Here is a 24,470-nt window from a genome sequence, read left to right as displayed (position 1 = left end):
CATTTGTCATGATCTCCCATACTGCTCAGCATGAGGCATTTTGGCATATATTTCCTGTATCAACTAATTACATCACTGTTCAAATGCTTTAGATGGGTAGAGAGCAATATTCGTTTTGAACTCATTGACTTATGGATCATTTGATACATTCTAGGCCAATTTAGTGGACACCATGCAAGAGTTATTTCTTTGAAGTGCCCCTATTATGCCTTTTCAAATATGTCCTTTCATGCAGTGTGTCATGTAGCTGTATATGAACATAAACGATCTGCAAAGTTGTGAAGCCGACAGTGCACGATACATTAAGTTATTGTCTATCAAAAAAAAAAAAAGAGTTGACTCACATTTGCCTAAACGAGTCGTCAGGATTTCGAATCTTTTTCTGTTACGGCCACACGTCACGAAGTAACAGATTTGCATAATGTCCGCCCACGTTCTACATCGCGAACAACTTGCCCGCCCATACATTTCCATGGGGTTTAGTTCACATGGAAATTTACACGTACAATATACGGAAGACGCTGTATCCTACGCTGTGAGTAAAACTGTTTTATATTCACTTCCAAAAGATGATGAATCTACAAAGATTGTATTTTCTGGCGATCGTTCAAAATACGTAGTTGTGTTATGTTGTGTAACAACCCTGCATAACCAGCCAAATCACGCTTGTGTAGTTCTGTTGTTCAGCTGTGGACCCACTGTAGTGTGACAATTTGTGATTGATGCAGCTTGACTGTCTGTCTGTCTTATTAGTTTAAGTAAGGATGGCGCAAGCAGCGGCTTTCACACCGAATGCGGAAAGAGTTGTGCTATGAAACCCCTTAATTTCAGTGCCTTCCGCCCTGCGAGGACGGCTTGTTTCAGTCTCGACCAAAGCGGACCCGCAGCGGAGCGCGCACGCCGCGGACAAAGTTCAAATAAGTTGTTCAAATAAACTTTTGCCGCTGCGCTCTTTCCGCGTTCGGTGTGAAACCGCTTAATGCATTATACATTGCTGAAGTTTACAACATAGAGGTGTGCCCGGTTCGGTTACATAAGCAAATTATGAGCACTTTCCACGGTAGACCGTGTTAACATGTCGAGCCACTTCAGCCGTTTCATCATCAGACTCTGGCTGGAATTGTTATGGCAAAATCGATGCCATCTTTTCTATGTATTGACAAGTATCCAGGGCTGTCAGTCAGTTATGGCAATGGGCGTTTCGTTCTCCGACACGCCGTATGCGGTAGACCAATCATAAAGGACTGACCAATCACAGCAGTGAGGGCTCAAGGAAAGGAGGGGTTTAGAGAGACTGATTCTTCGAACTGCTTCACACGAGTCGTTCAGAAATCATTTAGAAATGGGGTAAAATTAAATCTATTTTTGGAGAAAACTGAAGTGTTTTTTGACCTTGCATACATGTAAACCTGTTTTGGGAGTCTATTAAAACAATATTAGCAACCTTTAAAATGGCATAATAGGGGCACTTTAAATTACTGTACAAAATTAGCAAATGTCAGTGTAATAATAACCCAAACAAGGTGAATCCAACAGAGAAGTAAGCACCGCAACACACTGTCGATACGAGAAAAGACAAACAAGAACTGAAACAGAGGAACTTAATCAAATGAGGTGATAAGGAGATAATTGAGAGTGCACATCTGAAACTAATGAGTGTCCATAATAACAAGCTATGCTAGAGAGAATCCCGGGCACGTGTTGTCAAAAATATGATTTATTGCCCGTCATAAAAATTCCTTCCCCCCTCCCACCACTGGACACCTGTTTGGACACCTGTTCTTGTACACCCCCACCCCCGAACTGGCCACCTGTTTGTACATCTGTTTATTCACCTCAGTGATTCAAAGGAATTTATGACCGTTATCTTATTGTTTGGGAAAGTATTTTTGAAGTGGGGGCATTGTAAAATGTTTAAAAAGGAGTCAAGATGAGCATTTATGTATTGTTAAACAATTTTGGTGATACATTTAAAACAAAATGTATGAAATACGATCGTTAACCAGTAACAAAAAGCAGCGAGACACGTCTGTGTAAAACAAAAGCATATGATAGTTGTCAAAATATTGCAAAATTAAATGTTTTTAAAAAAGGTAGTTTTTTTACAAGTTAGAAAAAAAAGAGTTGTGCATCTTACGTTGATTTAAAACAAAACAAAACAAAAAAAAGTATAAGACGTGATCGTTAAGCAACAGCATAAGATACTTGTCAAAATCTATGTTGTAGTCTAGAATTACAATTTTAAAAGGTAGTGTTTGTTACAAGTTAGAAAATAAAGAGTCGAGCATCTTACACAGTGTCCCGCGACAATACATCCTCTATGGCAAGCCGTTTTAACATTTAATCTATTTCCCGTACTAGTATCTATTTTCATGTTACTGGTACTTATTTTTTAGATACTAGTATCTTTTCCCTTAAGTACTAGTACTTATTTATTAGATACTAGTACTTATTCATTTTGTTTTAAATGTATCACAAAAATTGTTTAACAATACATAAATGCTCATCTTGACTCCTTTGACTGTTTTTCTGGAAAACACAGTCGTCACAGTGTTTCTATTGAATGTGAAAACTTTAATAAAAACTATCCCCTTGAACCCGTTTTACCCAACCGTTTCACACTTTAAAGTTTAAAGCACATAGTTTTGAACATTTTACAATGCCCCCACTTCAAAAACACTTTCCCAAACAATAAGATAACGGTCATAAATTCCTTTGAATCACTGAGGTGAATAAACAGATGTACAAACAGGTGGCCAGTTCGGGGGGGTGGGGGTGTACAAGAACAGGTGTCCAAACAGGTGTCCAGTGGTGGGAGGGGGGAAGGAATTTTTATGACGGGCAATAAATCATATTTTTGACAACACGTGCCCGGGATTCTCTCTTATGCTAAGAGAAAAACAATGCTGACTGAAAACAGTCTGTGTGAAATGAAAATGTGACAAGTTTGACATATTGTGTCAGAAAGCCACATTAAAGACCGGTGGTTCTCAGCTGCTGCTGCACAATTTAAGAAATAATAATATTATATTAATACTGTATTGGGCCAAAGTTTGTCATATATGCATTGATATAATTGTCAGTTTTTCTGTTCAGTTTGTGATATGTAATAATTTAGTTTACAGTAAAGCCTATGTTCATTGTGTTATTACAAAATGTCAGTATTTGGTTTTAAAGAAATGGCTTTACCTTTAAAAGGACAATTTGCTAAAATTTTAAGTCCAATGTAAAACAATATCTTTGATATAGATGAAGTTTATGATGGATGCTGCTTCCAAAACATACCCCAAACTTCAAAAAAAAAAAAAAAAAAAAAATTATATTTTATGACATTCTTGTATTTTTGTTTGTTTGTTTTTTACAGAAAGTTAAAGAAAGATAATGTAGTGTATGCATCTGTCGTCATTTGAATATGACCTTCAATCTATGTACAAGATCCAGCTGTGATCTTACATCAGGACCAGAATTTTGTTGCATTAAATTTTGACAGAATGATTTTTTTTTATTCCCATAAGTTCCAAGAGTGTTGACAAGAAAGGAAGTAGCAGCAGTAAAACTGTCTAATGCTATGAGAGGGTGGAGATATATACTTAACAGCCTCCAAAATCATCATCTAATAACACACCAGTAATATTTCTGTTACCTACTGTAATGCTGGTTATACTCCGCACGAGCAACTTCAGGGACATAGGGATTGCACTTTATTTTTCAGTTTACTTAAAATAAATCTCATTATAGATAGTCAGCCTAGATGCCATACTGAATTTAACATGGACAAAAATGAGGTTGAGTTTTTTTCAGAGTTTTTGTTTGCTGAAAGTTTGTTTTCTTCAGAAAGATGTTTTGTCAGCATTGCACCACCCAGTCTAAAGATGTACACTTTTAAGCATTTGTTAGAAGAGTGGTACTAACACTATTGTCTTCTAATGACACTATTGTCTTGTTAGAGCTGCTTTACAGTGGAATTTGGATTTGCCTCATTTGATTGTTACTTTGTTACTTGACCAAATAAACTCATCTACTCACTAGTCTGTCATTATTATATGCTGGCTTATTTATATATTCAGTTTTGTAATCTGATATTGCAGTTGTTTTGAGCTGAGTTGTTTTAAGTCTGCCTTATTGCTAGTATTAATTTATATTTGTAGGGTTTTAAAGTTCCTGGAAGCACATTTAACAAATAAATTCTTTAAACTTTTATAAAAGCTGAAGCCAAATAATGCATCTTTAGGTCACAAAGAAAAAAATAGCCAAAAGAGATGATTGTATAAACAAATTTAATTTTCTCTAAAATAATGGAACACACATAATGGCACATTCTCCAATAATGCAAAAAGACAAACAGAGACAGAAACTATTGTGGCTGTGGTGTAGTTTATTTATAGCCACAGTGATGCTAACATTTGGTTTGGTCTACAAAAACGCATCATCACTGCAGCATTATATAGCTAACTTCTGTAAGTATATTTCTAATACAATATTAACATAATTCAGAACAGTGCATCAGTTTCATAACTGAAGGGAGCATAATGTATAGTGTAACCATATAGCACTGTTGATTGTAGTACTACTTAAAAAAGAAAATATTGTAAATATTTGAGTGACATACATGTAATTTTATCAATAAATATGTAATGAATGAAAAATACCAAAAAAAAAAAAAAAAAAAAAAAAAAAACACATAACTGTTTCCTCATTGGGACTGATGTTAGAGCACAGATATTTCTGTACATACTTACATATTCAAAAATTAGTTTGATTAAACTTCTTCCTGTACAAACCAAGCCTGAGGATTTGAAAGCTTTGAAGGCCACTGAACCAAATGCAGATAAAATACTAGTAGTTTAGTTTGTAAGTCAAAATAAAACCTGCTCTGATGTAATTTGTTTACACCTATAAAAGATGTGGTTGGAGCTGTTGGGTAGAAAATCAGCTTGAACAGGATGTTTGTGGTCAATGTCAGTTTTTCCATTCCTGCTTAAATAAAGCTCAGTTCAACATTGCTCTATACAGACAACTTTACTGTGAAATACTGAAAGCATGAATAAAGTCATAATGCGATCTGGGAAAACCCTTCGGATGTTGCACTGGGACCTTTTCAGGAAATTCGAAAAATAGGTTGAATGTAATTTTTTAGTCAAAATTAGGTTTTCATTAAAGCATTAACCCATCGAGCATTTCTCTGTCCAATGGTCATGCCTTAACTTTGCAAATTCTAGTATTGCATTTTGCATCCTTCTCTTGGGCATTTCCTTTAAATATAATTTTAAGATCACAATAAATGTTGTTAACTAATGTAAATGCTAATATTTTGGGAAAATGCATCAGTGGATTGATGTATTAAATGGTGTCCAAGTACATATAGTGTCTGAGGACAGGCACCCTCTCCCTTGCACGAAATGGTTTAGTCCACCTTCACCGGGCTTTATGACTAGGCGCATTTGAAGTAGCGTTCATCCTGCTGAAGTGGCAGACGGCAGTGCATAACTGTGCTATGGAAGATGATGTCTAAGAAAGCTAAATCTGGTTCTCAGAAAAGAAAAGAGAGGCAAGAAAGGGATAAAAAAAGAAATGAGGGAAAGCAACTGCTAACAGACTTCTTTCCCAAGAAAGGTGAGCCCAAAATGTGAGAGCAAATAGTCTACAAATGAACTCCTGCTGTGGTTACAAAACACTTCAATACCATGAAGTACGGGGGCCCATGGCCACTGCTTGTGCATAGGGCCCAGAATTTGGTGCTACGCCCCTGCCTTGAATACTTGAATATAGCCTTGGACAAAGGGCACCTTGGAGTCATTTCTAAACCTTTTGAACTTCAGAAATTCACTCTTGGAAGTTTAATGAGGCCCCCTAGTGGTCAAGAACTGAATTTACTGGCGACAGAATATGATTTGCAGTCATCACTGTTACCCAGTTTACAAACTAACAGACAGGGCCTCCTTCATGAAACACAAGCAAAATTGATTTCTTTGTAATATGTTACTGTCCAGAAAGTCTTATGTACAATAATTCTTACAATGAATTAAAGCAAATTGTTCTTTTGTAACACCAAACAGAAGAAAACAGACACAAGAACGTGCTCCAACACGTTTTTCACTGACATTAACCATCATTAACCATGGTCAGCAATTGAACACCTAGCCTTTGGCAAAGGCAAAATTGTTAAAGGCTAAAGTTCATTGAGTCAAAGAAATATATAAACTGAAAATCTCACCTAAAGGAAACCTGATGGTGCCCACAAAGCCCATGTTCAAACTCAGTGGTGTTCTGCGAACACTCGGTCAAGCCAGCCACCATTTGAATTTGGATGCTCGTCTATTTTGGAATTACGGTAAGAATGCGGGGCTCGGCCTGAAAGCCGAGAAGACGTTGTTTGGAAGCTCCACGTATCACACCACCGTAATTCCACAGAGAGACGTGCAAGAAAAGCCAGGTGGCGGCTGGCTTGACAGGGTGTTTCGCGGTAGAGGTAGTGGTGATGATATCTGAACGGCCACTTGAGGAAAAATATTCTGAAACAAACAGGCGATGAAGTCTTAAGTGGTATTAATACTAAAATAGGAAATGTGATTTAGTTTACCATGCTATGTGGTGGTGCGAGGTGGTTTTTCACTTGTCAAATACTTCGCACTTAAATGTATTTGATCTTCTTATGTTTCCATATTGGTTGGGTCCTGGTGGATCTTCTTTTTCGTGTCTTATCATTCAGAATGTGTAAGTCTAATCACCTTTTACTCAACATGAAAGATTTTTTTTACCAGCAGATGCCGCCCACCTGAGACGTTTGGAGCATTTCAGAACATTGCATCATTTTACGAAGCAATTGATTCGGAGCTTCGACAAGCTTCGTTTCTCCCATGACTACCATAGTGAGACCTTCAACCAATTTATTCCACATAATTACACCTAATTATTCTGTACTGTAAACATATAACCTGATCTGCAATTCCACATGCTAGTTCACTATGGGATGCGTCATAATTTCAATAAATATAATATATGGTACTATTGCTTGTATTAGGGTTACTGTGGTATACCACTTATTAAAAATGGTGCATTAATAAGCCATAAAGCAATTTAGCATGGTAACCATATGGTAATGACAAATTTCCACAGTTTTAGTCCAGTAACAATCACCATGAACTTTAGGGTTTTCCCCATTTATTTTATTAATTCATTAATTTGTTTATTTGAACAATTTTCTATATGTCTTTCATTTTTTTCATATGCTAAAAAACAAATATGAAAATATGTAAAAGTGGTTTAGGGAATAAAAATCTTATTAAATAACAGTCAACGAGGAGCAACTTATTCTAAAAACGTGGTTATTTTTTGCGTTGTTCACAATGAATATAAGGAAAATTTAAAAATAATAAAAAATAAATAAATAAATGAAAACCCATCAACTAAAATAATACTTTTAAAGGGGTCATCGGATGCAAACTTTTTCATGTTGTTTGAACATTAACATGTGTTGGCAGTGTATGTACAAATCTACCCTACAATGATAAAAATCCATGCAGTGGTTTTAATTAATCTGTAAAATTAATATCCCCTTTTTCAAATCGTCACACCAACAGAGGCCGCTCCCATGATAGTTGAGTTAGACAAGAATATCTCCGATTGAGCGACTGAGGTGTTGTGTTGCTGGATGTAATAATGAACATAGTGGTTGTTATTTACTCCCGACATCTGAGCCGCTGAAGATGCAGTAGATTACGTTTGTTTGTAAAGAGAATGCACCTCCCGATCTACATATGTCCGTCTATGTTCACACGAATCATTTGTGATCCAGCTTCACTTACAGCAGAAGTGAGTATAAGGGTTTTTTTATGAATCTTTGTGATCGCCTTTCCTTATAATGTGGTAGTTTGGAAGTTTAGAGGCTAAATGGGGCTAAAGTAAACAAACTCGTCACTCCACAGAGAGAAGAGAGGGGCGGGGCGAACAGAGCTCATTTGCATTTAAAGGAACAACCCCTTAGAATGAGATGATATTTGTAGAGCTCATTTTGACCAGGTAAAAAGGGTGTTGTTTTACAAAACCATTGAGAATTTTTAATCAAAGTATGTTAGAGACTTTTCATTAAGACCCTAAAGACTCATCTTGTGGAAAATGGGCATCCGATGACCCCTTTTAAAAAAATTACCTTTTTTTTACCAAGCTAACATTTTATTTGTTGCTTTTGTTCGTAATAATATACAGAAGCACAAATCATGTCATCACTTTAACTAATGAGGTGGTTGTCTCTCTTTTACACCTTTCCTGGATGTGATGATGTCATAAACTACAATAACAACCATAGCCACGCCCACCAGAACAGAGGCGGCCAATCGGGTGACAGCTTCAGATGCATGACAACAGAATGTGCAGTCTGAGAAAACATGAAAACAGTGCAAAAAATAAAATAAAATAAAAATGTTAAAAGTTATTTCACAGCCAAAAGATACTTATAACTAACATACCTGAACATGGCTGACAGAAATCAGTGATGTTGGCATATTTAGTCTGGTTGCTGATGGGATTGCTCACCACACAGCTGTAGGAATCATCCAGACACTCCAGACGTAAAGTCAGACTGTTGTTGAGATCAGACATGCTAATGCTGGACAATAAACTGTTTCCTTTGTACCAGGAGAGAGTCACATGACTCACATTAAATGCTGAACACACCAATGAACAATATGATGATGATGAATTTTGTGGGGAGTCACTTAATATAACAGGAACGTGCAGACGAGCTGGAGAGAAGAACCAGTAAGTATCAATTATATATGAAAAAATGCTTTAATTAAACAGAGCAAACTGTAAACCTCTACTCACTATAGACAGTAACACTAAATCTATATGTAGTCTTTGTCTTGCTGCTGATGGTTACTTGATAAACTGCAGCATGTTCAGTTGTGACGTTCATGATGGTCAGAGATCCAGTCCGATGATCCAGCTTCAATCTGTTCCTGAATCTGTTATCGGGACCGTCATCTATTATCGAGATATCGTTGGTCGCCTGATTGAGTTTCGCAATAAGAGGCCCGTTAGTTTTAAAGTTCCACATGATCAGATTGTCAGATTGTTTTTTGTAAGATCAGGGTTTAGAGTGATTGAATCTCCCTCCGTCACTGCCACTGACTTCACCGCATCTGAATCACCAAACACACCTGGAGAACAAGTTATTTATTTATGTATTGAAGGAGAAATGATTTCCACACAAATTAAGTAAGAGTAAGCAAAACCCCAAAAGTTTTACTCGTTGTTAGACAACAGACCTGAATCTATTACAAGGATGCATTAAATTAGTTTTTAATGGTACAGAACATTCATATTTCAAATAAATGCTGTTCTTTTGAACTTTCTTTTCAAACAATGTATTACCGTATTTTTTTCCAACATGCCTTAATAAGAAGAGACCTTTTTTAAATTACAAAATCGTATCTCATAGTAACATCTTAACTAAATTTAAAAGCACTTTTCCTTTAAGAATATAAGTCACAGGACATCTGTTTGATTTTAGTTGAGCATTATTAATTTGTACTAAATAATCTACTACCATAAAGCATAAAATGTCTAACTTACCATCCAGACAGTAACAGCACAAACAGAACAAAACTAATTTGTCGAACATTTTCCTCAACAGTTCAGCGCCCTGAAACAATATCACTCAAGGTGCTTAGGATTAAAACACTGAAAGCCTGTGGTTTTGCAGACAATGAAACCGTTCGATCTCCTCCACTGCTTCTTTCCCTCCTCCCTCCACAGATACGAGATCTAACCTGAACATACAAAATGACTGACATGAGAACTTTCTTACTGACAAAAAACAAAAAACAAACAAACAAACAAACAGACAAAGCCAGCTGAAATGATTTCGTATATTATCATCTACATTCATAGAGAGTTACAAAAAAGACAGTTTTACTGGTCAAAGCACAAACACCACAAACGGTTACATTTACAGTTCGTCAGACTGGCTCACAGACTGGTTTATTGGCTTAGTGGCGTAAGTGCATTTACACCAATCTCAGCTAAACAATATGCCTTGTGTTCAGACATTTATTGTTGATGCTTGTGTAAACATGAAGAGTGCTGATTATTATGATAACAACGAGATTTCTTTTATACTCATCCACGTTGATTCTGTTTATTCTGAAAAGTTGATCTTTCCATTAAAGTCTGCAGTTTATCTCATTTTAATGTGATAATGAAGCTTGTGTGAGGAACAAGTGGGAAACTCCAAATGGGAAGTCCAAATGTGCTTTTGCTGAGACTGTGATTGAATGCAAGCAATGCTTGAACCCAGTTGGGAGTCAAAATGAAACTTGTTATTTAACGTCCGATCTGGAAAACAATGTGGTTTGATGATGAAACTGTAGATTCTGCTGGACAAGCAGCATGTGCATGTGCATGTGATGACTGTAGGTGTGAAAATTGCATCTGGGCCTTTTGTTTTCTTCTTGGTTCCTGCTTATATGAAGCTAACAAAACAGTTTAACTATGCAACAATGAACCATTAAAGTAAAGTTCGACATTTAAAAGCACATTTCTTTGTGAAATAATAAAATGTCATGCTTTGGATTAAGATTAACCTTGTTATCCATGAATTTCACATTGTATAACAGTGTGGTATTTCAGTAGAACTTAGCAAAGGTCACTTCTAAGAAGCGTGTTATCACACCTAGATCCCACATCCTGAAGAGGACCTTCTTGTAGAAGACATTAAAAACTCATGTTGTGTGTGAGTATGTTTCAATGCTTGTAAAAGTTTACTTTTTGCACTGTGAAGTGATGCAGATGTTCACTGGTAGGTCTCATCTGTTTTGAACTATTAAATGAATCGCTGAACCTTTGGAACTAATAAATAAATCACTGGTGAAACATTATTGGAGAGAGATATTTTTGCCTACAGAATGGTGTAATCAATCATAGCAGGGACTACTGAGGCTATGCAAACCACCTAAATCCTTATTCTAATTTCAGAATAAGGAATGTAAAATCGTAATTCACTTCTCATGGATTAACCCTACGTTTGATCAATAGGATGTGCAACACTCAGAAAAAATAAAAAAAAAGTAAAATAAAATTATATATGTATATATATATATATATATATATATTATACACTACTGTTCAAAAGTTTGGGGTCAGTAAGACTTGTAATAGTCTTTAAAGAAGTCTCTTATGGTCATCAAGGCTGCATTTATTTGATAAAAAATATAGAAAAACAGTAATATTGCAAAATGTTTTTACAAAATAAAATAATGTTTTTTATTTTAACATACTTTAAAATAGAATTTATTCCTGTGATGAAAAGCTGAATTTTTATCAGCTGTTACTCCAGTCTTAAGTGTCACATGATCCTTCAGAAATCATTCTAATATGACTATATATGCTAGACTTTAACGGACATGGTTGTAAAAAATTTGTCATAATCTATTATTACCAGTCATTTTAATTTTCATATTTTAATTATAATAACACATTTAATTGCTTTTATTTTTGTTTTGAACCTACCGGGTGATAGTGCAGTGTTTAAAAACAACAAAATACTCAAATACTCTAGTACTGGTAAAAAAAAAAAATTTGATTTCTCAATTTTAATAAATTCCTAATTTAATGAACCAATATAGATTTTTAAATCCCTTTTGATCTTTTGGTTTATGCTGTTTTCAGTTGAATGAACAGTACATAGTTTGCCTCCCATCCAATAAATCGCAATAGGCTGAGCTCTGTGCTTTGTTACTTTTGATAAGAAACAAAGTATCAGACTTCAAATTCTGTCCATTTCATGACAGGATTGAGTGCTCTGCTGCCACACGGGAGTGCACTCGCCACCAACTGGACAGGAGTGGGTATTACAGCTACAGTTTACAATAGATCACCCTCAGTGTCATCTGTCAAAGTGACGGACGACCTTCAGATTTTTCCTTCAGTGACAGACAATTTTCGGTTAAAACAACCGCTGCCCTAAATGTACAATTTTTGCACATTTTGTCTCTACAAACAGATCTCACAGCAGAGCAGCCAATAAGCCAATGATAGACACTGGTAAACCAATAAACACTGCTAAAACAGTTTAGAAAATTAAATATAAAGCTTTCGCATTACCAAACTAAATATTCTGTCCCCCATTCTGTCCTACATTTGTTCTATAATCTCAAACAGAGAAAAAGGATAGATTTTCCTCAAAAATTGTGTGAAAACTTCTAACAAAAGTGCAGGAAATTTAGTCATTAAACAGAAAAGCCACAATAATACATTTTCTGGAAAACATTCATTGTTAAACAAATGAATTGCAGTAAATGACCTAAACCAGATGTCTGTTAAAGATCATTTAATCTGAAAAGCATCTGCTGAGTACAAACATCTGACAGACATCTGTAAGATGTCACTTTTACATACATTCTACATACATTCATAGGAAGTGCCCAACAGTCGTATTGCAGTTCAGCAAACACATTTTTTAGAGTGTTTGCTCATCTGCAATACGTCTATTAGATGTTTCCTATAAGATGTCAAATAGACGTCTATTAGATGTCTTTAAGATGTTTATGATTTAGAATGTATGTAAAACTGACGTCTTACAGATGTCTGTCAGATGTTTGTACACAGCAGATGCTTTCCAGATCAAGTGATCTTTAACAGACATCTTGCAGACGTACATGTGCTATCTGGGTTTTCAGTGTCTGTTTCAATCTGCTGCTCCATTTATTTGAGGACTTTCCCCAGATAGCACACGTACATCTGTAAGATGTCTGTTTTACATACATACTAAATCACATGTATGCATGTTTGTTCACTACTCACTGCTGTATGTGTGCACTTGAATGGGTCACAAATTCCGTGTATGGGTCACCATACTTGGCAACATGTCACGTCCTTTATTTTTCTTTCCTTTAATAGACAACTATTTGACATCTGATAGGAAACATCCTATAGACGATGAGCAAACAATTAAAAAAAAAATATGTCTTCCAGACGTCAAATAGACAGGGTCCCATCTCTGATACCACATGCACATCACAGAGATGTCTATTTGATGTCTGCATTTACATCTGCAAGATGTATTTTGTGTCTGTAATTTGCAATATGTCTATTGGATGTCTCCTATCAGATTTCAAATATACGTATATTAGATGTCTTTAAGATGTTTGTGATTTAGAATGTATGAAAAACTGACATCTTACAGACGTCTGCCAGATGTTTGTACACAGCAGATGCTTTCCATATCAAGAGATCTTTAACAGACATCTTGCAGATGTACAGGTGCTATCTGGGATGGTATATTAGCATATTAGCATACAGATGTTTTTGCTTCTCACACTGAGTTCTGTATTAATTAACCAGGTGTAGTACCACCTCATTCATGTTTGAATAAACCATGTGAGATAAAATTATTTAACATGTAGTTTCTGTCATAAATTGTATTTTTACTCATATTTAAGGTGTTATTTTAGTTTGGCCTAGTTCCCTGCATATGATGGTGTAGTCCAAGTCTTCTACACTACCACATGACACACATGCCTCTTTAGCACTAGTTTTTTTTTTTTTTTTTTTACAGTCCAAAGTTATTTAATGATGTTTATTCATCCTGCTCAACTCGACTCTCATTCCTTCAAACTTCTTGCTCCGTCTTTCGTTCTTCCTATCTTGCATGCTTTGCTTGGCATGTATATTCATTGCATTTACAGTATGACCAGCATGTGTTGTCATTTGCACTTATGTATTTTGTGCATTTCTTGCATGTATTTCTGGAATACCGTGCACGTCTTTTCATCTATTGTGTGCAAGTGTGGTAGGTTATAATATTGTCCATATTATTATAATGAGACATTCCATTAATGAAAATATGAGTTCTTTTTGGGCTAGACACATTATTTGTAGACAAACCTTTAAACAATAAAACCTGTATCATTTCAGGTATGTTAACACAGCTTTTTCCATATCAATTTTTTCTGTTATCACATCTGTTAAATTAACAGTTTCATTTCAGATCTTTGGCAAAAATCATGGTTCATCCTATATCATTTTCTTTAAGCAGTCTACTTTTGTGATCTGTTCTGTGAAATTTAGGACTTGCATCAATAAAGGAACACCAACAACTGCAGCCACGAGCAGAACAGAAGCAACATGCACTGTATTCCTGCTATAGGACCTGAAGACTTTGCAGTGATACATATAGACATTATTATTACTGGAGAGCAACTGATAACTTTGACTGATGTTTACACCTTATGACACTGGTTTCAAACTCAATTCCTGGAGGGCCACAGCTCTGCACAGTTTAGCTCCAACCCTAATCAAACACACCTGATCCAGATAATCAAGGTCTTCAGGATTACTAGAAACTTCCAAGTAGGTGTGAAATGGAGCTGGTTGGAGTTAAACTGTGCAGAGCTGTGGCCCTCCAGGAACTGAGTTTGAGACCTCTGCCTTATGATATTTATTTAACTGATAAATGGCACCATCTGGTGGAGTTTGAAGTTAAAACAGCATCACAACACTGGAAACACCAGCACACATTTCATATAAATAAGACTGATTTTTAAACAGAATGTGATGACACTGACACATAATGCTAAAAGTGGGTCACATTGACATGCGTGTGAAGGCGATAAAGATGATATTAACTTCACATAGCCTGGATCTGACTGTGACTGACAGTTTAGGAGTTATGAGTGATTTTGTACTTTTGTTGCTGTAGCGCCCCCGTCCAGCCAATTAGGGTGAGACTTGGTCACGTTGTCAGCGTTGTGAGTACTACCATCCCTCCATGTTTCAAGTCACTACGCCAGGGGTGGGGAACATTGATCCTCGAGGGCCGGTGTCCCTGCAGAGTTTAGCTCCAATCCTAAACAAACACATCTGAACAAGCTAACCAAGGTCTTCAGAATACAGATTTTCGGGGTTGGAGCTAAACTCTGCAGGGACACCAGTCCTCCAGAATCAAGGTTCCCCACCCCTGCTCTATGGTTTGGTCTGCACGGTCAGTTTTACATGGAGATTACTGACGGCTCAATTGGATTGTAAAACCTTCATGTGAATACATCAATTAATCAGAATGAAAAAAATCCAATGAAAAAGTAAAAAATCTCACACGTTTTTTTTAATAGAATAAAAATACAAACTTGAACATTTGTACATTTCTTTTTGCACAACAAATGTTATATTTACATTTTGTACAATCACTTCTATGTAATACTTGCATACTTGCTTTTGTTAAGCACTAAGTTGCTACAGCTATAATCAGGAGAACAACAATAAAATCAATAATACCACCAATAACAGAAGCACTTGCTGCTGCAGCATCTGAACGTACTCTTGAAACTGGAAAAGCTAAAGACAGAAAGCCATTATTACTAGAGATCAACTGATAACCAATAATTTCAGTAGACATTTGTTACATGTAAACATTGTCACATTCATTATAATAATAATAATTTTAGTAAAAGGTAATAATAATAATAATTTTAGTAGATATAGATATAGATATCATGGTGCTGTTTTTTTGTCTTTTTTTTTTTTTTTGGGGTTTTTTCAGCAACATAGACTTTCATAGGAAAACTGAGTAATATGCATTTTTCTTATTAACAATAGGCTTCAAAATTGTAAACATGTTTAAAGATGAGCGATGATCCACAATAAAAACATTTTCCTGGACGATTTAAGTATTTAAAACTGTTAAGGCACTGAATGACTAAAATGACACTCACCAGTCACAGTAACACTGAAGCTCCTAATGATGCTGAATCTGCTGCTGCTGATCTGTAGTTTATATAGTCCAGAGTCTGTGGTTCTGGTGTTCATGATGATCAGAGATCCAGTCTGATGATCCAGCTCCAGTCTGTCTCTTAATCTCTCATTGCACTGTTCATCTGTACAGATCTTACTCTGATCTCCGGTGATTTCAACAATGGGAATGTCATTAACATACCATTTCATCACACCATTTGGGTTTATTACACTAGGATCTAAAGTAACAGATTCTCCCTCCTCCACTGACTTTCTCTTCATTTCATCTCGTTCATCAGAAGAAATACCTGAAACACAAACAAACAGCTGGAGGAAGATCTTTTTGTGTTCAAAAACAAACAAACAAACAAAACTACACTTTAGACAAGAAAGTGATTACTATAAGTCTGAAAAGCAACATTTATCCATGTTTTTGCATTTTACATCAAATCCTCATTTAAACAGATAATACGCTGTAGGTAAAAAGATCAGAAATAGAAATTAAAAGTCATAATCTCAGGAACCAAAACTTTTAGAATTAACAAATCAGCAGTTGAAATTGTTTATTCAGTTTAATTAAAACTGAGACAGCTCTCCAAATTCCACTTTAACAGCAAATGTTTTTTTTTAAAAAAGATAAGTGTGAATAAAAGTTGGCCGATTACCAAAACAAAATTGTAGCCAATCATCAGTAAGGGGCATGTCTACTCATGATGGGGAGGAGAGAGAGCTCAGTGCACAAAACGTCATAGCTGTGCCGAGTCACGACAGAAAGGCAGAGATGGCGAATTAAAAAAAACAAAAAAGTCTACGCCAAGGCAGCGATTCTCAATTCCAGTCCTCGCCCCCCTGCATATTTTGCATGTCTTTTTTAGTTAACACACCTGATTTAGATCACCAGCTCGTTAGAAGTGAGCTCCGAGCATTAACTGTATTCCTGTTGACATGGTCCCTACACAGTGTGCATTGCTCCCTACTCTCTGAGCAGGGGAAATCCGGTGAATTTTACATCACTTCGGAACATTCATTCATGCGGCGTCTTCACACACAGACCAAACTTAGGCTATTAGAGAAGTGTGACAGCATATGCCTCTGTAAACAAATACAAATAAAATTTCACGTCTTGCACGCTGCCCTCTGAATGGAACATATACACTCGTTTCGAACTGAATGGTGGAATATCATTTGATGTCCACTTTGCAGGAGATTTACAGATGAATAGAACAAACGTCGTTTGTGAGATACATAAGAAATATGCAGAGGACTGGGATTGGGAAATGTTGTGATAAGGCAAGAAGTAGGACCCGTGGATCATCTTTCCTGCGCTGGAGAGAACTAAAGGGGCTGGAAATCCTGCGATCAGGCGACGAGGTTGCTTTGTTTCTTGTTGATGGGTGATAACTAATATATGTTGCTTTGGTTCACATAACTAATATATGTTGCCTTTTGCTTCAATATGCTCGTGTGTCAGTTCACTCGTTTGTTCATATGCAATTGGTGATTGCACAGCAGATTCCACCATGATCGCTGCCTGGGTTGCGTACGTATGTGTGGGACAGAGCTATTAAAATAGGGGTGAGACCCTTTTGGGGTAGGGGCGTGTTTGTTTTGGTGATTTCAAATATAAACACTGGCTACCAGAAATCACTTATCCTACCTGTAATAGTTATAATTATGGCTATTTAGATGTATTTTCATTGCAGATCAGATGCGTTTAAACTGCTCATAAGAGTTTTGTTCATTGTACATTCACTGATTTACAAATGCTCTCTTAAAAGATTGCAAAGTCTGCATATAAGTGCTAAAAACAATGCTTTCTGTTTTGGCAGGGCAATGAAGTAAGAAACCAAGGCACACCTTAACCAAATTCTTGTGCTGTTTGAGATGCTTTCATATGGCTCATCTTTGACAGCTGGCACAAATGCATTCCAGAATGTAAATTATCAATCCATTGCAATGACTGTGCAATGTCACTGTTTTGATGTACTGATACATACATAAGCAATTAATTAATTAAGAAACTTTTTTTTATTTTTTTTTTTTTTTTTTTTTCATTTGTAGTAAATCTTGTTGATTAAGGTTATTTTATGAGGGACCTATTATGTCCTTTTATGTCCAAGTCTTGATTTTCTATTTGGGTCTACTAGAATAGGCTTATTTTTTCACATATTTGGTCTCTTAGCTCCTGTATCTATGAAGCCCCGTCTTTTGAAAAGTGCAGTATTCTCTGATTGGCCAGCAGTACCAGGGTGTTGTGATTGGTCAACCGTTTTAAATGTGTGTTTGGAAAATGTCAGGCATAATGCACAATTATGATTTGTCAATCTCAATTCCATTTCTATACAAACATAATGTAAGTTAAGTATAAAACACATATGACTCACCTCTGACAGCAACATTGAAGATCTTGTAACTGTTACGGCTGTTCATCAAAAGTTTATAAACGCCATCTTCTTTTTCTAATGTTTGTGATGGTGAGATCACCTGTGTGACTGTCCAGCTTCAGTTTGTCTCTGAATATCTCTTTACATAGTTCATCTGTACAGATCTTACTGTGGTTATAAATGATTTCAGCTATTCGGATATCATAAAAGTACCATCTAATTCTGTCTTGTTGATTAATTTTAACATCAGTGTGCAGAGTGACTGAATCTTGCTCCATCACTGACACACCATGTGTATCAACACCAAATGCATCTGAAAAAAGAAACATACAGCTTATTATAAGCCATTTTTGGAAGAGTGCTGTAGAAACTGTCATAGTTGCAGTCAGTTTTGTTTGATTTGCTATTTTGCTATTTTTTTGTCACTAACTTCATCATTTGCATTTAAGTTCTATTTTCTCTGTTCATTATTTTCTGGGCCTCTGTCTCTTTATTACAGAAGTAATCAAATAAAGTTCCTTCCCAACCTTTTGTGGATGGTTCAAGCTATATTAAGCCACAGTGCATACTTTAAATCAGTGCTACATGACTAAAATACAGAGGAAACGGGTGGAGCAGCACTTTTGCCAAAAATGTGTGGAACTTTCACACCCATTAGCCATTGGGCTTGATCATTAAAATGTTCATGTTCATTTACTTTAGTGTGCATTAAGTTGCTAAAAATGATCTCAATTATGATATAGCTCAAAGCAACTTCAAAATATCGAATTATATTCTAAATCTGCAATAGTACATGTACTAAATGACACTAACCAGTGACAGTAACGCTGAAACTCCTACTGATGTTGAATTTGCTGCTGTTGATCTGTAGTTTATATTGTCCAGAGTCTGTGGTTCTGGTGTTTGTGATGATCAGAGATCCAGTCTGATAATCCACTTCCAGTCTGTCTCTCAATCTGTCAGGACACTGATCATCTGTACAGATCTTACTGTGATTTCCAGTGATTTCAGTGATGATAGTGTGATTAAAAAACCACATTATCACATCATTTGGGTGTTTTATTATACCAGGATCTAAAGTGATGGATTCTCCCTCCCTTTTCTTTATTTTATCTAGTTCAGCATCTGAAATACAAACCAGCATGAGGCTGTCAAAACTAACAGTTCACCAATGGGAATGATTTAACTGAAGTGTTTAATGTTTCAGATTTTAACTCTACAAACTGTTTGTTTGTTTGTTTGTTTGTTTGTTTGTTTTTTACATTCACTTAAAGACTTACCGCTGACAGAAACACCAAAGATTATTTCAGTGTTATGGCTATTAATTAGTAGTTTATAAAGTCCAGTGTCTGTGATTCTTATGTTTGTGATAGTCAGAGATCCAGTCTGATTGTCCAGCTTCAGTCTGTCTCCGAATCTCTTTTACACTGTTCATCTGTACAGATCTTACTCTGATCTCCAGTGATTTCAGCAATGCGATCAACATGAAAATACCATTTCATTCTTTCTTGCTGGGATTTAATAAGTCCAGTGTATAGAGTGACTGAATCTCCTTCTATCACTGACAATGGCACTACATCTGAACCAACATCAGATGAAACTGAAGGATAAATAACAGATTGTAAGTAGAAAAATATGTCTCAAAATGTATGACACATGCAAAATAAAACAGAATAAGAACACTGATTTACACATTCACTCAGACAAACGTGTGAGTGATGGATGAACTTTTAATAAACATACTATACACCCATGCAGAGATTAATGTTTGAGTATTATTAATTATGAATATTATCACTTTAATTGGCTTCCTCAAACTTTAAACTTAAGATGCCACTACTTGTCTTCACACAAAACACACTGTATTGTCTAAAAATAGCCTATAGCTAATTAAAACAGTTAGAAACAATACATTTCTGTACTTATTTACTGTATATTAAAGTATATTTTATAGCTACTGTACTATACTTTATAGCTACTATTAGAAAGAGTGGTACAAATATGTGTCTTACCAGGCACGAAGTATGCACACAATATGGTGCACAAAATAAAGACCTTCATTCTGACAGAATGCAGATGATGTAGAAAATAAAAAGTGTTTTGTCACTAAAAGGACAATTCACACTGTGCCGACAGACACGGACCAACACCAACAGCTGACAAGTGCAGTATGTAAATTCTCAGATGTTCTAAAAACCTGATTAACATGTCTGTGCAGAGTGAGGTGTGACGTCCCAATGGATTGATAAAGTTTAAAGTTTAGACTAACTAAACAAACAACTCCAAAAAGAAAAAAATCCTTCAATGTGAAAGGTGTTGTTAAAAGCTCTTTTTCGTCCATTGTATGTAGAAAAAGTGTTGCACCACCCGGTGACTTTAGGAAAACGGTGGGCAATATGCATTTAAATTGGTAAATATAGAAGGAATATGTCTAAGTCATTTATATTTACCAAACTTCCTGCTACCAGGTGGTGGCACTATGACTATAATTGGATATTGGCATGTCTTGAGGCCAGCACTTTCACCAAACATTATGAAGTTCAGTGCAGATTGAACATGGCATGTTTGAGTTAGTGCAAAGCATGATGTTTCCTGTTGCTATGAATATAACTGAATTTTGGCCTTTAGATGTGTTCAGGCCAGGACTCTTATCAAACATTTGAAGTTTAGGGAGAATTGGACATTGTATGGCTGAGTTACAACACCTTCTATTCCCATTGCGAAACATCAAACTTTGACAGGCCGCCACGGACACGCCCTTCAACGAAAACTCAAGATCTTCACAATTTACCATTGCAAAGACATTTAGAGTAGACTGACCAAATATAATGTTGATTTCATTAAATCTCTATGAGGAGTTCGTTAGAGGGTCCCTCAAAAATGTGATTCAAAAGAAGAAGAAGAATCTAAACTATTCCAATAGGGTTCTCGCACCATTGCTGCTCGGGCCCAGCTAATCAATCAGAAGTTTATTAGGTGCTATTTGTCATTTTAATCACATAATGGAGCAATCAAAGACATTGCAAAGTACACCTGTGATGTAATGAGACGGTTATTACTGCATCATTACGATCCAAGGATCCCTATTGCAATTGCTGTTTCTTCTTCGTCACATTTTTGAACATGCTCGAAAATGAATGAAACTTTGTGCACGGCCTAGAAGTGGCAAAAATGTACATTTAATACAGGTTTCAGAAGTGGGTGTTGCAAAATGGCTCGATAGCACCACCTATAACATTTCAAAGAAGTGCCCCTTGAGCTGCGTTAAACATACATGCATGAAATTCGGTAGACACATGTAACACACCAGTACCTACAAAAAAGTACCCCAGTGTATTCTAAAGCTCTTTGTGATGTTAAATTGCAAAGATTTTTTATGTTTTGCCACGAAAAAGGAAGTTGTTATAATTCAGGCATACAATGTCCGATCTGCCCCAAATTTCACATTTAATAAGGGTCCTGAAGTGAAGAGATCTACATGCCCATATGTAATTATAGTCATAGCACCACCTGCTGGCAACAGGAAGTGACATGTTGTACACTGTAACAAACTAGTGATGTTAAATTGTGAACATCTTGAGTTTTCATTAAAGGGTGTAGCGGCTTAACAAATTTCGATGTTTCACCATGGAAAAGGTTTTTGTAACTCAGCCATACAATGTCCGATCTGCCCCAAACTTCACATGTTTGATGAGTCCTGGTCTGAACACATCTAAAGGCCAATATCCATTATAATCATAGTGCCACCTGCTGGCAACAGGAAATTACTTGTTTTACACAAACTTAAACATACAAAGTCCAGTCTGCACCAAACTTCAGATTTTTAGTCCTGACCTGAAGACATCTAAAGGTCAAAATTCACTTATAATCATAGCACCACCAGTTGGCAGCAGGAAGTTAGGCACATATAATTTATTTGATGTATTCCTCCTATATACCGCTTTAAATGCATATTGCTCACTGTTTGCTGTTTTCCTAAAGCCACCAGGTTGTGGTGAGCCCGGGTCATTTCAGCACTGCTTGTGGCTTTATTTGTGTCTGCGTTGCTGCATGAATGTTAAAGAGTAAATTGAATAGCTATTGCTTGTGTCTTTGACTTTTCAAAGTCATACAGATTTTCAATAAAAGGGCTTCAGTAATTAATGATTAGCAAAAATTGACCTGACTTTTCAGCAATTAATTTAATTTGATTGTAAATCTATTCTGTGCAGGAGGGAAGTCAGACTGTGCCTGTGAGGCTCATAACCACAGCACAGGAAGAAGCCCTTCACCTACAAAATAAACCCGGCTGAAAAAAAAAAAGGCTATTGATGCACAAGATATTTGTCCATCTAACAGATCAAATCAGATTTCTGAAGAAATACAACCACAGCAGCTTTCAGTTTGACTCAGATGTTGAGCTGCTCGTGCCATTCTTCAGTAAGAAGTAAGAATGGCAATAATATCAGATGATCTTTGTCATTTGCAACAACTGAATGGTTATAAAACCATTTTAAAATCTTTAACTCAGGTTGTCTAATACAATATACTTAATTTATTTATACTTTAAATTTAATTTTTTAATTAATTAATTAATTTCTTTATTTATTCATTTATTTATTTTTTAAACATATCAGAGAGTGTGTATGAACTAGGAGGGCTAAACTGGGTCATGGGAGGATACACATCAGGCTTTTTTTATCAGCAGATAGTCATATTATTACATCAGACTTTTCACAGAACAATTGAAGACAATGTTTCAGACAATTGGTTTGTTCTGTTTGTGTAGTTGCCATCTAATTGGTAAGTTACAAACACATTTTTATGATTTAATTTCTTCCTGTTTTACAGTAATAACACTTCTGCTACTGTTTTCAGTGAGCCTGTTTTAATAAGCTAAATACAAAAATATGAAACTATTGAAAATGTCAATTGACTAATTGACTTGTCTTGTAACTGCAGATGTTTATGTTAAAGATCAAATTACTGGTTCACATTCTCTGTACATGAATATCACCTTTCTTTTGCATCCTATACTTGAGTTCATATTTAAAGGTTACAGACAACATCTGATTTTAGGCTTTGTAAACCATCAGGAGCCCTAATCTGTGAATAAACATGTTCTTTAGGTGTGTTTGGTGAGTCAGTACCAGTGTCAGTGATGGAGGGAGATTCTGTCACTCTAAAAACTAATGTTGCTGAAATACATGAAGACGATGATATACTATGGAATTTTATAGCTGAAAAGTCTCTGCTAGCTGAAATCAGTAGAGATGTTGGCATCTTCTTTACATATAATGGTACTGATGAGAGATTCAGATTCAGATTGAAATTGGACAAACAAACTGGATCTCTGACCATCACAAACATCACAACTGAACATGCTGGACTCTATGAAGTAAAGATAAGTGGAGAAAAACTGTCATCAAAAACATTCAATGTTTATGTTTATGGTGAGTACAGACCATTTGTTCAAGATTGTTTTATTAAAGGAATATTTGGGGTTTAACATTTTGACTGTGTTTGTGGTTTGAGGTTGATTAACACACACAAATGTTGAGAATGTCTACAGAACTATGAATAATCATATTGAAATGTTTAATCATTTTATAGTTTTAGATGACATGCTCTCACTGTAAATAACACTGTTGTTTACATTTATCCATATTTCTGTTCATTATCTGTTTTCCAGCTCATCTGCCTGTTCCTAACATTAACAGAGACTGTTCATCATCATCATCACAGCAGAATTGTTCATTGTTGTGTTCAGTGGTGAATGTGAGTGATGTGAGTCTCTCCTGGTACAAAGGAAACAGTTTATTGTCCAGCATCAGTGTGTCTGATCTCAGCATCAGTCTCTCTCTACCTCTGGAGGTGGAATATCAGGATAAAAACACCTACAGCTGTGTGATCAACAATCCCATCAGCAACCAGACTCAACATTTCAACATCACTGAACTCTGTCAGCCATGTCCAGGTATGCTGGTATTGATTTTATCAGCAATTAAGCTGATCTATCAAGTCATTGTTTCATAGTGTTTCTTGACAGGCAAACAGATTCGATCAGTCTAATGGTTCATTTTGCTCATTACAGATGAGGGTCTACCTTTATTTTACATAGTGCTGATTTCTACTGCTGCTGGGTCTCTGTTGATTTTAGCTACAGTTGTGATGTACTGCTGCATCAGCTGGAAATGTAGAAAAACAGGTCAGCAGAACAAACAATTAATCTATACAAATTGATCTTTTTGTAAGACAGAAATTTTGATATAATATTATTAAAACTGTTGTTTTAACATGTGTGTTAATGCAGTTCAGACACAAGAGGAAGCCAGAACTGAATCAGCATTGTTTAAACCAACAACACGAAAAAAAGTAAGA

The 24,470-nt window shown here is 35.9% G+C and overlaps 2 protein-coding genes and 1 pseudogene across 2 annotated transcripts; 1 reads left to right on the top strand and 2 right to left on the bottom strand.

The window, feature by feature from the left end:
- Window positions 1-8,231: 8,231 nt before the first annotated feature.
- LOC127160002 (hepatocyte cell adhesion molecule-like) lies at window positions 8,232-9,663 on the bottom strand. The gene is made up of 4 exons (XM_051102693.1): window positions 9,574-9,663; window positions 8,824-9,158; window positions 8,466-8,741; window positions 8,232-8,374 (listed from the first exon to the last, which is right to left on the bottom strand). Exons 2-4 carry the CDS (start codon window positions 9,053-9,055, stop codon window positions 8,232-8,234), a joined length of 651 nt encoding a protein of 216 aa, XP_050958650.1. The 5' UTR covers window positions 9,056-9,158; window positions 9,574-9,663.
- Window positions 9,664-15,220: 5,557 nt separating this feature from the next.
- LOC127160001 (uncharacterized) lies at window positions 15,221-20,233 on the bottom strand (annotated as a pseudogene).
- An 83-nt stretch (window positions 20,234-20,316) lies between these two features.
- On the top strand, window positions 20,317-24,066 carry LOC127160007 (SLAM family member 5; the record flags this gene model as incomplete). Its single annotated transcript, XM_051102695.1, has 3 exons — window positions 20,317-20,329; window positions 23,219-23,542; window positions 23,782-24,066. Coding segments are annotated over exons 1-3 (622 nt in total), but the record flags the coding sequence as incomplete, so codon positions are not given.
- Between the last annotated feature and the right edge of the window lie 404 nt (window positions 24,067-24,470).

This window comes from Labeo rohita, unplaced genomic scaffold, assembly GCF_022985175.1.
Source record: "Labeo rohita strain BAU-BD-2019 unplaced genomic scaffold, IGBB_LRoh.1.0 scaffold_275, whole genome shotgun sequence".
In the NCBI taxonomy this organism is placed as follows: Eukaryota; Metazoa; Chordata; class Actinopteri; order Cypriniformes; family Cyprinidae; genus Labeo; species Labeo rohita.
The sequence above is the reverse complement of the archived record's forward strand: the minus strand, read 5'-3'. Positions and strand labels throughout refer to the sequence as shown.